This window comes from Condylura cristata, unplaced genomic scaffold (genome assembly GCF_000260355.1).
Source record: "Condylura cristata isolate star-nosed mole 26May11 unplaced genomic scaffold, ConCri1.0 scaffold00004, whole genome shotgun sequence".
NCBI lineage: Eukaryota > Metazoa > Chordata > Mammalia > Eulipotyphla > Talpidae > Condylura > Condylura cristata.
Genome location: NW_004567105.1, coordinates 35,272,421 through 35,288,089, shown reverse-complemented (window position 1 = coordinate 35,288,089; position 15,669 = coordinate 35,272,421). Strand labels below are relative to the sequence as shown.

The following is a 15,669-nucleotide window of genomic DNA, read 5'->3' as shown; positions in this document are numbered from 1 at the left end:
AAAAAAAAAAGAATAGGGTTGGTAAGGTATGGAAAAACTTTAGAATCCTTCAACATTTGCTGGGCACAGCAAATGACACCCTTGCTTTGGGAAAGTTTGGCAGTTCCTCAAAAACTAAACATAAAGTTAACATCTTGTCTAGCAATTCCACTCCTTGATAGAGACCTAAGGGGACAGAAAACATGTTCATACAAAAACTTGTACTTGAATGTTCATAGCAGCATACTTTTTTAGTAGCCCTAATGTAGAAACAACCCCAAATGTCCATCAGCTGAGTAATGTAAACTCAAAATGTGGTTAGTATATCCAGATAATGGAATATCATCTAACAATTAAATGAATGTACCAATGTATGCCATGATATGGAAGAGCTTGAAAACATCATGCTAAGTGAAAAAAGTCAGACCCAAAGATTATGTATTGTATAATTCTATTTGTATGAAAAGCCTCAAACAGGCAAATAAAGAAAGAGAAAGTAGATTTGTAGTTTCCAGACTCTTGGGGGAGGGGGCATGAGAAGTGACTACTAATGAATACCAAGTTTCTTTTGAGGATGATGACATATTCTAGAAAGAGATAGAAGTGGTGTTGCACAACATTAAGAAGAGACTGAAATGTATACTTTGGTTAATTTTATGGTGTGTGAATTATAGCTCAATTAAGAAATGAATACACAATCAAACTTTTTATCTCATTACTTTTAGACCTATTTTTCAATTCATTTCTTCATTTTCCTGTTAATTTGGCTCCTAAACTAGAAGTAAGAAATTTCCTTTAAAAGTTCGAGAATAACTTGTGATACGCACAATTAGGAGCTTTTAAGAGCCCTACATTTTTGGTGCACTTTCGTGAGGGGGGAGTGGGATTCCAAAAATAGGAATAAAAAACACTGGTTTTCCCAGTGGTAATGAGATAAATACAAAGGCATGAAAGGGCATACTTAGATGAAGAGAAATGAGCCCATGAACAAAGATTCATAAACATGAATCAACTAAGCATGCAAAGTCTGAGAGTAAGCACAGGGTGAAAATTGAGGGGAGTTAGTTCAGAGATATCTTTATCAGGGCAGGGTAATTAATAAGAACAGAAACCACATCCTGACAATTAATTACATGTTCTATGGAAACTTCAGAGGTATTTCATTTGAACTCTATAAAAAATGGTTACTTCACCTACTACTCATTAAAGTACAAAAACCCACAAATAAATTAGAGGTCGAAAGTTAAAATAGGAAGTCAGTATTAAATCTGGAATCCACTACAACTTCAGAAACTGTGGCTCTATTTACTACTTGGTGTTTTACAGACACAGTACAGCTGCAATGAGAATGTCGTATTCCAGAACTTCCAGAAAGGCAGAGATACAGAACCTTAGCAGACTCACTCATATTCCTTTTGCTCCTTCCGAAATGGAGCTTCAGTGTTATCTGTCTTCTGGAACAAAAAGCAACGAGGATGGAGCTGACTCATTTCTGAGTTTAACCTAGAGGCTTAGTGACTGGCTGAGGGATGAGGGACTGGCAGATGGCCAGGGGCAGGCACAGCTTGGACAAGTACTTTCATATCTTGATTCCCAAAACAATGTTTTCTACCACCGTCCACCTTCCAATTTTTTACTTCTTTTCTTGAATTGGAACATGACAAATACACAGAGAGGCATAACACGCAGCAATTGTCAATTTACAGTGAACTATTTCTTTTTGCATGAATGATCGTGTAACCCTTCACCAATCAAGACATAGGACATTTTCAGTGCCTCACAAAGTACCTTGTGTCTCAACCACTACCCTGGTTTTTATCAGCATCCAGATTTTGCTTGTTCTTGAACTTCATAAAAATGAAATCCTGACCTCTATACTTGTTTCTGTCTATCTCCATTGACTTAGCATCTGTGTGATTCATTCATGTTGCTGTGTGTACTACTCATTCTTTTTTATTGTCATGTACTTTACCCACCTTCCTGTTGAGTCTCTCTTTTACTCTTGCATGGGTTTCTAGGCTCAGTCTAGTTTAGGAAATGTGGCAGTAAAAGGCAGAACCAGAGAACCTATAATCTAAACCTGCAGGTAGATGAATAAATCCCACCTATCCTAAAACTCTGGTCTACATTTCTAGGCTAAAACTATGGGTTCTGTAGAATGAGAAGGGGGCAAAATTACTAACAAGAAATGACCCAAACTGAGACATATCTAAGCTGGAGGCATTTGCTGAGTCATCCGAGCAGACTATGTCACTCTGATCCACCTTTAATCAGACTGAAGGTGGCAGAATCTATGGAAAGAAACCATTGGTCTCACACCTTAGGCAAGCTATTTTTTTCTCTGGGCTTCTGCTTTCTCTTTGGAAAAATATGAATATGACAGATTTTCTAAGGTCTCCAGAAAACAAGAAAGCAGGTGGTCAATCAGTACTCACTTATTTCACACTGTTCTCCCTCCAAGCCTGGAGGGCAAATGCACTTTCCAGGGTAGAAACAGGTCCCTCCATTAAAGCAGGTGTTTGAGCAGTTTGCTGTTAGAATAAATAACAGGGTGTTGCATTAGGTAGGTTCAATCTAAAAAAAGAAAGTTCACTTAATATGCGGTAATAATAACTGTGGCATCTGCTACCTGACTTCTGTTTATTTAGTAAATAAACCACATTGTAAATACAGAAATTGTAACCAATTGCTTGACAACTTGAGATTTTCCCAACATAATGAGATACACATACATTACCAGTATCCACCCTAGGGGTTTACATTTAGGGGAAAAAAAGGCACAATGTATGAAAATATTATTTTTTCATTTGCTTGTAAATATGTTTTTAAAAGGAGACCACTAAAAACCCAAGGGAATATTGTTTTTAAGATAAAGGAAAAGGAGAAAACTTACTTTGGAATAGATTAAGTCTTTGGTTCCAATCAAGAAAAAGCAACTTTTTTTCAAAATAAGATGAACAGAAATTCATCTTGTGGAGTAGGGCCTTTTAAAAAAACAGACTTAAGACATTTGGAGTAAGTGTATTCAGAACATGACTGGCTATGAACACTGAGAGCCCATGTCAGAGGAGTCACATCGACATGAGCCAGAGGGGTGAAGAAACTGGATATGTTATTGTGGGAGTTCAGTTAACTGGGTTATCCAATTAATATTCATACTGGCCTCAATCCACCCTCAACCCTCTCTCTTGGTATCAAGTGCCGGCTGGAACTGCACCACTCACTAGCACCTAACTAGAGGGAGGACAGAAACGGGGAGAGAGAACAAATATCTAAAAATAGACAAATTGGCTCATTCTATAAAGGAGATTAAAAATAAGAACTGAGATTCTCAGCAATTCCAGTTATATGGCCTATTTGTTCTTGTCCCATATAAAACAGGCCCAAGTTGGCTATAGATGAACAAAGGCTAAAGTAAGCTTCCTGTAGGAAAATCAGAAAGGAAATCCAAAAGCAATAAGTGCATGCTTTCTTTGTGTAAAGAGCTAAAGAGCTCCAACTAGCATATTCTGTGAATACCAGGCTTCTTAAATGATAAAGCATTTTTATTTATAATCGTAAGCCCCTCTCAGCTTAAAGAAATGCTGTTCCTTTGGCAAAACGAAGCCTCTTATGAGAAGGGGCACAGAGGTTTGAGTATAGCATTTAGGATTTAGAATTTAGGAGAAACAAATCTGGGATTCTCTTTGCAACTTGCTGCTATAACTACTGCGGCCAGACTGCTGTTTGGGGGAGTGTGTCCTGTCTCCCACTTGTCCCTGTTTCTCCTGGAGATAAGAAGAGAAGGGAAACCATCAAGTTGAGTTTGTCTTGGCTGATGCCCTCTGGGAACCATTCCTTACTAAAGTTGGCAGCAGTCAAGTCAGAGCTTTGACACACTTTTACTCTTTGTATATTTTATCATCCTGACGGATTTTCTCTACATTTCTGTTGTGTAATGATTTCTTAACTAGGGAAATGAACCAGAGACACTAAGTAACAGTAATTGGGGCTGATGGGCTACTAGGCTCATACTGTACTATTCAGCTCCCCAAGATTTTGACAGATGACCCACGAGGCAAAGAATGTTCATTCTTAAGGTGTTTTCAAGTATATAATGCTAAGGTCTACCTTTGTGCCAATAATTAAACCATTTTTCAGAAGCTCTATTCTCCCTTCTGGATAATGAATGCATTTTAAAAATTACTATATAATAGTTTATTTTTGTATCATTTTGTGCATTTTTCCATCTTAGTTGTAATCCCCTTGGGCTTCCCATCACCAAATCACCCATGTGCCATCACCATAGTCCAGTGCATTTCCCTACCCCCATGAATGCATTTTTTGTTGAAGGAGTGAACAAATTTTTTAAAAGATTTATTTATGCTTACAGAACTGGGGGTACAGGCCAGAGGTTCAGGAGCAGTGAGAAGATTCACCAGAGACAGAGTGGGGAGCAGAACAGGCAAAGATAAAGTACAATGCTGAGGGGAGCAGCAGGCGAGACAGGAGAGGTCTGCTGTGCCATATGGGTCACATCCTTGGCAGGATCAAACTCATGCTGCAGTGGCTTCACAGAGCTTCGTAATGTGGTGCTTTAACTCGTTGCACCACCCGGGAGAGCCCAAACAACATTATTTTTAATGTTCCCAGAGTTCCAGTGAGACTAAGTGGAATTTTAACAAATTCCTCAAAAGAATCTTAAAACTATTATTAGAGCCTAATAAGTAGGAAATCTTCCATCAGAAAAGTAAAATATTACAAAATGTAAAGCATACCGGAATGTAGATAGAGATTTTTTCTTCAATAGCAGCCCAGCAGCGTATGGAACACCAGAGCAGTTGTAAAACATTGTCAGGCCCTCCCTGGTGGTGCACTGCAGCTGCTTCATTGAGAGTTCAATCCCCTGCAGAGAGCTGACCCACACAGCACAGCAGACCTTTCCTGACCTGCCCAGCAGTGAACGTTTCTCTCCCTGCTCTTCTTCCCACTCTGCCTCTGGTGAATCCTCACACTCTGCACCTCTGGCCTGCACCAGTTCTGTATGCATAAATAAATAAGTTTAAAAAAAATGCCCCACATTGAAATAGCAGAGATGTTGAGTGCTAAATTTAGGCCAATAAAAGGAAGTTTGTACAATAAAAGAAACTAACTCACTGGCTGCTAATTATTAAGTGTTGTTGACATCTGATCTTTATGAATACAAATTCTTTTCATAGTTTTAACCTCCTGCTATAGTTTAAGAAGGGTACTTACTAATAAATGATAGAGAACCCCTCACATGTTATATCAAAGAACTTAGTTCTAGGGATATGAGGGGTCAATGGCTTACAGTCTGACTCAGAGACACGAAAAGTGTAACCCACAGATTGCTCCAGATCCTGCCCAGACCCACAGTGGGAGCTGGAACAGCACAGTGGAAGAGGAGGGTGAGGGAACAGCACAGTGGAAGAGAAGGGTGAGATGAGGTGGTTTAAGGTCTGGGCATCTCATTCTTCTTATTGGGGACTGAGATGGATAAAACTTTACACACTCCGAAAGGTTGCTGAGGTAATTGTCTGAAAGTACTCTATCATGAAATGACAGACAACCATAAGTTATTATACTGACTCCAGCTAAAGCCTGAAGCTAAAGGCTTTTTCTTTTATCATTCTCCTTTTTTCAACAGCACCCATTTTAATACTATTGATGCTAACTGCATGATCACTAAACAGACACTTCTCAAAAATAACACATTGCTTTAAGCCATCTACTTATTTAAAAAATAATGCTCTACTCGGGACATGGGCATTTTTCACATCAGGGTAATCTCACTAAATAGATACTCTGCAGGATATTATGCAGTTTTTTTCCCCATAAAAGATAAGATCTGGAAAAATAGACAGGCATCTTTCAAAAATAAGAATCAGTGTTTCAGGTCCAAGCTTGAATCCACCTTCTGATGGATGCGGCAGTGTTCGAGTAGGTTGTTTCATTTCTGTCTTAGCCGCTCACCCACAAAACTGATTTAGGAAATGCCAGGACCTCTTGTGGCAGGGACAGCTACTTGTTACAAACTCCATGCTCCCTCCCCGAAAGCCAGCAGCAGTTGTCCAGCCAGGGATTATACTTCTGCTTGCATCCAGACAGAGCCTTAAGGCAAATTCTGAACCAGGATTGGTTTTTGGTTTCATTTGTTTAAAGCAGTGTCTACTCTGATCTCTCTTCCTCTGCTTACTGGGTGGATCCAGAGAGCTAGCTCCAACGCTCTAGAAGAGCATACATGAAAGTTTCCTGGGTCACTATGAGGAGGAGCTGCCCTGTTCATTTACCAGGAGACCCGCACTGGAGCATTCTGTGAGTGAACACAAGCTTCTGTGTTAAGCCTTGTTCACAATTGTGATTCCAATTATTACAGCAGTCAACTTTATCCTCAGTGGTACACACTCTCCAGAGCCGCTGTGAAGAGTGATGATATACTAAGTAGACTTCTTGTGTGTGTGTGTGTGTGTGTGTGTGTGTATTTGGCTAATGGTTTATGCTGCTATTTTTTAAATTTTTCTATCAAAGAATCTCCATCACATTCCCAGGAAATACAAGTGTGTTCTTTTCACTTGTTTTTCAGGGAAATGAAAAACAAGGCAGTAGACACTGTCTTTAAGCAGATATTAGTTCTCATTGCCTACTTGTTTTCACCATGCATACACACACACACACACACACACACACACATATATTTGGGGGGGGGGAAAGTGTAAGTGTATTTGAGAAGTGTATTTGAAGTTTGAAGTTAGTGATATCTTAAAATAATATAATAGTTTATTTTTACATCATTTTGTGCCTTTTTCCATCTCAGTTGTAATCCCCGTGGGCTTCCCACCACCAATTTACCGTGTGCCATCACCATAGTCCCATGAACTCACCCCCCCATTTTTGATCCCGTTCCCCTCTCCATTCCTGTAAAATGTCCTGGTATATAGTTGTTCATCATTATTATTATTTTCTCGCCTGATCCATTATACTCCTGCTATGAGTGAAACCATCCAGTATTTTTCCTTTTCTTTCTGGCTTATTTCACTAAGCATGCTCCCCTCTTGCTCCATCCATGTTGCTGCAAAAGGCATGTGTTTTTTGTTTTTTTGATTGCTAAGTAATATTCCACTGTGTATATGGACCACATCTTTTTAATCCAGTCATCTACTTTTGGGCATTTGGGTTGATTCAATGTCTTTCCTATTGTAAATAATGAAGCAATAAACATGGGGGGTGCAGGTATCTTTTTGAATCAGTGTTTTTGTGTCTTTTGGGTAGATACCTAGGAGTGGGACCACTGGGTCATATGGAAGCTCCCTGTTTAGCAGTTTGAGGAACCTCCAAACAGTTTTCCATAGTGGTTGTACTAGTTTGCATTCCCATCAGCAGTGCAGAGTTCCTTTTCTCCACATCCTTGCCAACATTTGTTGTTGCTAGTTGTTTTAAGATGTGCTGTTCTCACTGGGGGGAGGTGATATCTTGTTGTGGTTTTAATTTGCATTTCCCTTGTTACAAGTGATGTTGTTAATATTTTTTCATAACCATGCATGTATTTTTAAATGAAATTTACAAGTAGACTTCTTTAACACAAATGTTTCAAAAGTAGAAAGATCCCTGTCCTTAAAGGAAATTGTTACCTTTATCACAGTTGACTCCATAGAATCCAGGTGGGCAGATGCAGAAACCAGGAGTAACACAAAGCCCGCCATTCATGCATCGTGGGGTGCAAAGGGCTAATTGGGAGAGAGAACTCCATTAAGGCAAATAGGGTTTTGGAGCAGTATCAAATGTCAAAAATCCAACAGGTCTACATTTTCAAGCTTTGTGTTGATTCTAAAATATTCACTCTTCAGAGAAACAAGTTTGCTTTATTAAGAATTATTTTTGTGCTATAAATCAGGCTTTTTAAATCTATTTCATAGAAGAGAATTTTGGATTTATTCCATTTGAATTACATTTAAGCCCAGTCATTATTTTGACTAAGATGTGGTCTCAAGGCTGTAAAATATCTTTTCCTGTTCTATGTCCTTGACCTTCTAATTCCAAACGAGAAAATAATTTGCTTACTCTGCTCAAATAAGTTCTTAATATTTATGAATCCTATGGTTGATAGACATTTTCTTGTTTATCTCTTTGTTCATGTAACTTCCTTAATAATAATCTCACTGAAATGAATGCATACATTCATTACTAAGCAAATTATTTTCAGCCTTTTTTTTTTGGCCTTTGCACCACTTCATAACTCAGGTGTAGACTAACAAATCAAGTGGCTTACTTGGAGCAAATACTTTCAAATCAATCCAAGCACAGCGTTTGAAAGCATGTTCAAGTGAAGGAAAGAAACCAACAACTTCGAAAAGCTTGTGCTAAAGAGTAGTGTACTTAACAGTGACATTGTGGGGTGTGTGTGTGTGTGTGTGTGTGTGTGTGTGTGTGTGTGTGTGTGAAGTGGCCACAGGAAGGTAGATGCGTGCCAGAGTTCTCTGTGCCCCTTGCCACATACTGGATTTAACAGAAAACCACTTGCAGGAGGGAGCTCCCAGCAGCTCTTCTGCAGCCTTTTAAGATTTCACCAATCCTTACAATGTGACCAGAAAATTACCTAAGGAGGTGTGTCCAACGGGCAAGAAGGGCACCTGTGCAATGTGACAGCATTCTTACCTTTCTCACAGTGAGGTCCGTAGAATCCGTCGGGACACTCACAAATGCGTCGTTCATTACAAAAGCCACCGTTACGGCACCCTCCTGGGCATTCCGCTTCACCAAAGAGAACAAGGTTTATACAGACAGCTTTTATTCATGTTGGCTGAACTCCGGTAAGCACAAAGGGGTTAATGACCGTGGATTCACCCAGTGTATCACTGGGCAAAATTTATTGCAATTTATTGAACACCAAGACTTCTACTCATTCCCTCCATACCACTGTACTTCACTAAGTCTTCAAAGTAAGACTCTGCCTCTCTCAATCTTTCTTCTAACAGCAGGGCATGCATGGAAAATGACAAAGCAAGCTTTAATCTGCCCTCATCCCCAACTATCAGTCCAAAATCGACGCCTGTTTAAATTTACTCTGAATTAGAATGAATGATATTGCCTTTAATATTCACTTTCAGAGTGTGAGATGAGCTTTAAGGACCTCTTCGGAGCACTGAAAATCTCCAGTGCTTAAATTCTGCACAAGAAAAGTTTGTGGACTTGTATGGCAATGGGAGTGGAACCAGGACTTTATATTTATACTTCAACAGGCATTTAGAGTGTGGCAGTGAAGTGACTTTGCCTGCCAGGAGTCACTGGAATAATGGTGGCACCTGATTCTCCATTGAAGTCAGTAGCACCAAGCTTCTGGCTGGGAGTATGGACAGTGTTGCTTTATGGGTAATTGGCAATGACTTAACCTTGTCATCAGAAAGTCCCAGGCACTTCCAAAAGATTGTGCTGGAGGAATGGGAGGAGAGAGTGTTTTGAAGCGTATTGGAGTTTGTAAAATTGTGAGTGGGATGACAACAGAGAAAAATGTATCTTCGTGCTTTTATAGGACCCCATCTTTACTATGCTCTCTTCCTACTGGTGTGGCTATAATTATACAGATAATTATCATCTATAACTCTGCATCTACTTATGGATCTGTATACCTTCTACTATGTATCTGTATAACTAGCTATCTGTATATGTGTCTATCCATTCATCTATCCTCCTTTCTATCTATCTATGTCTTTTTGCCCAAATCACACCTGAAAGACGTACGCCTTCTCTTGGATCACCGTCACTATTACCTTGTTGGCATGTTTTAAAGAAGATGGCATTTTGTGGTGTCTGCAGGATAGCGTTTCCTTCTGCATTCATTACAATCACATTCACTTCAAATGCTGCCACTCCATCCTGTTTTCCGAGACATGGGAAACCAACTTGAACAACTAAAGAAAAAGAAAGTAGGTAGAAGTAGTCTATCTAGTTGAGACCAGTTTTACAGACATCTTGGTAAGAGAGACTTAGAACAAACCAAAAATGTTTAGATACCATTAGCTGACATTCCTGTATTTTTCACTGGCATATTATGATCTTCTGGGCATTCTGCACAGAACTTCTATATCTTGGTGGAGAAAAAATGAATAACCCTCATTAATTTGTACCCTACCTAATGTGGAGTTCAGGATAATTGTTTATTGTCTGGAACTGTGCTATCTTAAAAAAAGAATCCCTGAAAATTACAGATGCAAGTATGCAGCATAGATTAATTAATTGGGGGAAGACACTTTGCCTATCTTCATATAATCCCTAGCAAGCTAAAATTCTGTATTTCACATTCCATTAAATAAAACCCTTATTAACATTACCCTGCTCATTTATTTTTACTTTGTGTGCATGAATAAATACCAATCACTGAATTAAGTTAATGAGGCTTATATTTTTTCAGGCTATTTGTTAATATTTAGAAAATATCTGTATTTTGGGGATCTAGAAGAGAGTTTGGTGTGATGAAATAATCTTATGATAAGCTTATATTTAATGTCTCAGGTTCGTAAAGAGAAACCACATCTTTTTTGTGACCCTGATGATCACCTGGGGGCACAGGTATTGACAGTGAAGTTACTCGTGGAATACCCACAAGTCACTGGATGAAATTGGCCAAGAGAATGACTACATATATTTCCAGATTTCACTGGATTACTATAACATATCCACTAGGGAAGCCCAATGTAGCTAATCCTCTCAACTCTAGTTCTCCCTTACTAATTAGAAGAAATATTACTAGTAGATATATGTGCACACTTTGGCTTCATTTTGCTTTTGTTTCTCCCAAATTTGGGAAAATAAACCTTTAGCATGTTCATAAACCTTTCCCCTAAGTTCATAAGAAGAAATAAACTAGAAATTGGTCTACTTTTTTCCATAGTTACTTATACAAGCTGGTGATACAATCTACTTAACAGACTTGGCAACCAAAATCCCTCTCTATGCTTTGCTGTTGTCAGTATTCATTACCGAGCCATTCCCAGAATAACGTGAATTCCCAGGTCCCAAGAACTTGAGAGCAGAGCATTATAAACAATTAAGTAATGAAAAAGAAACACGGATATTTTGACATGAATAAAATACAGAAAAAAGCAAAATGGTGCCTGAAGTTCTAAGGTAAAATTGTCACCATTGAAAGCTTTGGTTTAATGAAATCTTATATCAATATGCAAGTTTATAAAACAAAAATTCATTGATAGGGATTTCCATTTCAGAAAGAAGCAGAGAAGCTCACAATTTTTTTAATTTATTAGCTCTTTCAGTGCCTTTATACTTTGTTCAGTTATTACTTTTTTTATCTTTCTTACAAATCTTTTGCACAAGTAGGTAGGTCAATGATTTATTTCCCTGAAGCATAGACTGATGGCACAATCTGAAAGAATAAAGATAGAACTTTTAAAATGTTCCTATCATGTCATCATCTGAACTATTATTTTCCAGGTATGTTTTCTTCCTGGACCTCACTCAGCCTTAACTTTTCAATCCACTTAGTTCTTTTAAAAGGGCATATTTATTTTAACTTTCAGAATGAACTTGAAATGAAGGAGATATTTGTATTAAAAAAATAAAACTTTGCATTTCTGTATCTCAGTATTGTCAAATTTCAAGGCATGTCTTGTATGCTAAGTTAAAAAGATTTTATTTTATGTATGGTAAATTCCATTACACTTGCCCACTTTTCAATTTTAAAACATAAAATGAAAATTTATTTCATCTTATGCAAGTTCTACTTGTCCTCCTTTCTGCTTATAAATTTTATCTCTAAGACTCTTTAAGTCCTAAGAGCTTTAAACACCTTTAAACACCTTTTAAAACTTTTTAAAGAATTTTGGCTTTTAGAAAAGAGACTGACTTTATTTAGCCTCATCTCTAGTCATTGATTTTTGTGAAACTGTGTACTTTCAGTTCCCAAACATATGGTATGCATCCACAGTAGCCTGGCCTAATGCTGCACTTCCATGCAGCTGCTTGGGATGTTCTTTCTCCTCATTTTTGTCCAGCATCCTCCTCCCACTCACCCTTCCAGTAAATAACACTTGCTTCTCATAGCCATCCCTAACACCTTCATGCCTCAGTTCTTTCACTTATGTAACTCACAAAACCTCTATGTGATTGCACTAGAATGATTTTTGTTGATTTTGCTAATGATGAGCAAAGGTAAAGACTATATCTTAGTTTCTTTTTTAAAGATTTATTTTTATTTATGCATACAAGAACTGAGATACAGGTCAGAGGTGCAGGGTGAAAGGATTCATCAGAGACAGACTGGGGAGCAGAGCAATGGGTAAGACAAGAGAAGTCTGCAAAACCATGTGGGTCATCTCCCTAGCTGGGGATCAAGCTTGTACTCCAGTGACTGCAGATTAGCTTCATAGTGCTGTGCTTTAGCCCTTTGTGACACCAAGGACCCCACATCTACTTGTTACAATAATCTCAACACCTAGCATATCGTCCTTACAAACTACATGACTGAAAGACACAGCTATAATTATGGGGACACACCAATATGCTTTACACACACAGACATACATTTGTACATACAGATGTGCACACATACCAAAACACAGAATAGAAATTCACCATAGACTGTGGGAGATGCAGAAAATAAAATATTGACAACTTGCACTTAGAAAGACTATACAAAAATATTAACCAAAAAAAAAAAAAAAAAAGGGTATCATCCAAGGCAGGAAAAGCATACACTACTTCTAAGGAACAATAGAAAGGTGAAATTCATGTTGTGTTTTGCAACAAGAAACATAGAGAAGCACTTTTACCAAAGACTAGATGACATTAAGCCAAATGTGAGTTCCAGTGCAGCCCAAGTTGTATAATCTACACCAAGGTGAATTACAACAACTCAGAAAACCTAAAGCAGATTGAGTATAATTCACATGACACTCAAGTACACACTGGTGGGCACTTGATTGCATGTAAACTAACCCATACAGAAGTAAACAGCAAGCTGCTGATTGCTACCTCTCCCACACTGAGCTGGGCCTGGATCCCATACAGCCTCGGACTCTGATCAAGCCAGTAACTGTCCTAACAAAGAGCAAAGAGAGGAGAAAGGCAGGCGAGGGCTCACCTCAACACCTCAAACACATGATTATATAAACTGCTGTATGATTACAAATCATCAAACACAAATAAGCACCAGTCTTGGAAGGTATGCTGACAGCTATTCTTTCTCTACGCAAACTGAGCATCTGCTCTGGGCTCCACATTCTGCTAAGGACGGGTCACTGAGAAAAAGATGGTGCCTCCAGCATTGGTGCCTATTTAAAAGATTTCTCGACATTGGGTTCCTGAGTCTTGGCTGAGAAACACCACTGCTCTGTTGATTTCATGGTATGACAGAGACAGAGTGTTCAAAGAGGCAGAGCCTTAGCTTTATGGAAACTGTTTTTTGTTATACAACTCAGTAATTTTACTGAACCACCCTGCAGTTTGTATTTCCTGTTTTTGTTCTCTTCAGATGCCAGAAGGCAGGCACTTCATAACTGTTAAAGATCAAGCGTTTTCTTGCAATGTTTAGGCATATAGGAGTCTGGGATAAAAGAACAGCTTAGCAGCTTGGGGGTATAAAATAGCCTAGTAGAATAATGAACACTACCTGGATACTTAGGAGCAAAGACACACTGATTTGGTTACTTTTTAATAATTCAAGGTACCCTCACTGCTCCTACTGTGGGGACTGAGCTAATGAGGCTAATGAATAACTGCCCTGGGATGGGCTAAAATTCCCATAAACTTCTTGCACCTGCATTTCTGCAAACGATCCTACATCTGCTTCCAAAATCCTGTGTGTGTGTGTGTGCGTCTGTGTGAGAGAGCAGGCACACATGTGCGTGTGTGTCTATATATGTCTGTGTGGAGGGGGTTGTACATGCAGTGTGTGTTTGTGTGAGGAGGCATACATGTGTGTGCCTGTATGTCTGTGTGTACAGGAGGTTGCACATGCAACATGTGTGTAAGGAGTTGTACATGTAAAGTATATGTGTGTATGCACATACACAAGTAACTGCAAGAAAATTGTTCTTAATGTCATTTTGCCAAAAACACTCAGTTTCCCCCTAACTTGTATTATTTATAAATTCCACATTAAAAACATGTTTTCCCTGAACATCAATTAAAATAGTCTCACTATATTCAAAATCTTATTTTTTCAATATTCTAATAAGTAAAATTTCAGCAAGCTTATTTTACTAGATACAACGTAGAAAAAAACTGGGAAGATGTGGGGTACAATCACTAAATGAAAACAAAAAATGTATAAGATTTACTGGAAGTTAAACAAGTATATCTGTGTGATTTAGTTCTGCATTTTTACCAAGAATAAGAAAATGATGAAAGAAAATATAAGAGAATTAGAGAACCATGTTTTTTTCTGACTGCTTCTGAAAATAAAAGCCAAAAATATAATCAAGAAAAATGTTATAGAAAATTATCGTTGTATCTAGTTAAAAAAATTACCATATGATACAGTTGAGACTGAGTAATAGCAATATTTCACGAACTTGGTGGCCAGAGTGTCTTTCTTATTTTGATGAAACAGTGAAAACCCAGCAATAACACCTGAATGGAATTGTGCTTTCCATGTCTCTGGAATGGGAATACCACATCCTTGGAACTGCACATTTTAGGGGAATTAATCTCCAGAACCAATACCTACTTATTTTTCCTGTATCTCCAAGCCTATCATTCTAGATGAACTCCTCTGTGTGGACTGCTCGTCTTATCTGCAGCACTGCGCTGATCCAAGAGACTAAAACTTACATTCTTCTTGTCTAAACCCACATTGGTAAATATGCCAGAAAATGGGAAAAACTGTGCTAATTTAGGGCCCAACTCTTATAGAGCCAGGGTATTCTTGGAAGTAGTAGATAACCACAAAATGGACTTTGTAAGTATGCCTGATTTTCTAATCAATTCATATATTTTTTCAGTACAACTGACAAAATTATTCTAACATTTCTGTAGAAGAACAAGATTAGTTTTTAATAAAACTGACAGGTTATGTTATCAATTATTATAAACTATTATACAAGTAAAATATTATAATATCAAGACAAAATAATGAACTCTAAAATTATTTTATAGAAGAACTTATATGAAATACAGAGGTATATCTTGAATCAATTCAGCCTCTCACACTGGAAAACTTGTGGATTTAGAAAAATAATTCAGATTAGGGCCCCTCCCTGGTGCCCAACGGGTTAAAGTGCTGCACTGTGAAGTGATCCCAAGCCACTGTAGCATGATTTAGATTCTTGATCAGGGAGGTGACACACACAGCACAGCACAGCAGACTTCTCCTGACTGCCCACTGCTCCCCTCAGCAGTGTAATTCAGTACATTTGTCTGTTTTGCTCCCCCCTCTGTCTGGTGAATCCTCTCACCCTGCACCTCTGGCCTGTATCCCAACTCTTGTATGTATAAATAAAAAAAATATTTTTTTTAAAAGAGAAAAGTAATTCAGATTAGAGGCTTATCTCATACTATTGCTGAGGTAATTTTTTTATAAAATACTACAAGCAAGTGTATAATTGATCACTTAACTGCCCTCTGGAATAGGAACTAATTTCTAAGCATAAAAATAATGGGAGAGGCCCTCCCTGGTGGCGCAGCGGGTTGGAGCACAGCACTGAGAATCTGAAGCCACTTCCGCATGAGTTCGATTCC

At 38.3% G+C, this 15,669-nt stretch overlaps 1 protein-coding gene across 1 annotated transcript in view; it reads right to left on the bottom strand.

Moving 5' to 3' along the window:
* Positions 1-15,669, bottom strand: part of WIF1 (WNT inhibitory factor 1) — a 63,212-nt gene that overhangs the window by 8,029 nt on the left and 39,514 nt on the right. Inside the window, exons 4-7 of the mRNA XM_004675926.2 lie at positions 9,744-9,884; positions 8,632-8,727; positions 7,608-7,703; positions 2,415-2,510 (exon numbers count right to left, since the gene is read on the bottom strand). Coding sequence (XP_004675983.1) covers positions 2,415-2,510; positions 7,608-7,703; positions 8,632-8,727; positions 9,744-9,884 — 429 coding nt within the window. The remainder of the gene's footprint in view (positions 1-2,414; positions 2,511-7,607; positions 7,704-8,631; positions 8,728-9,743; positions 9,885-15,669) is intronic.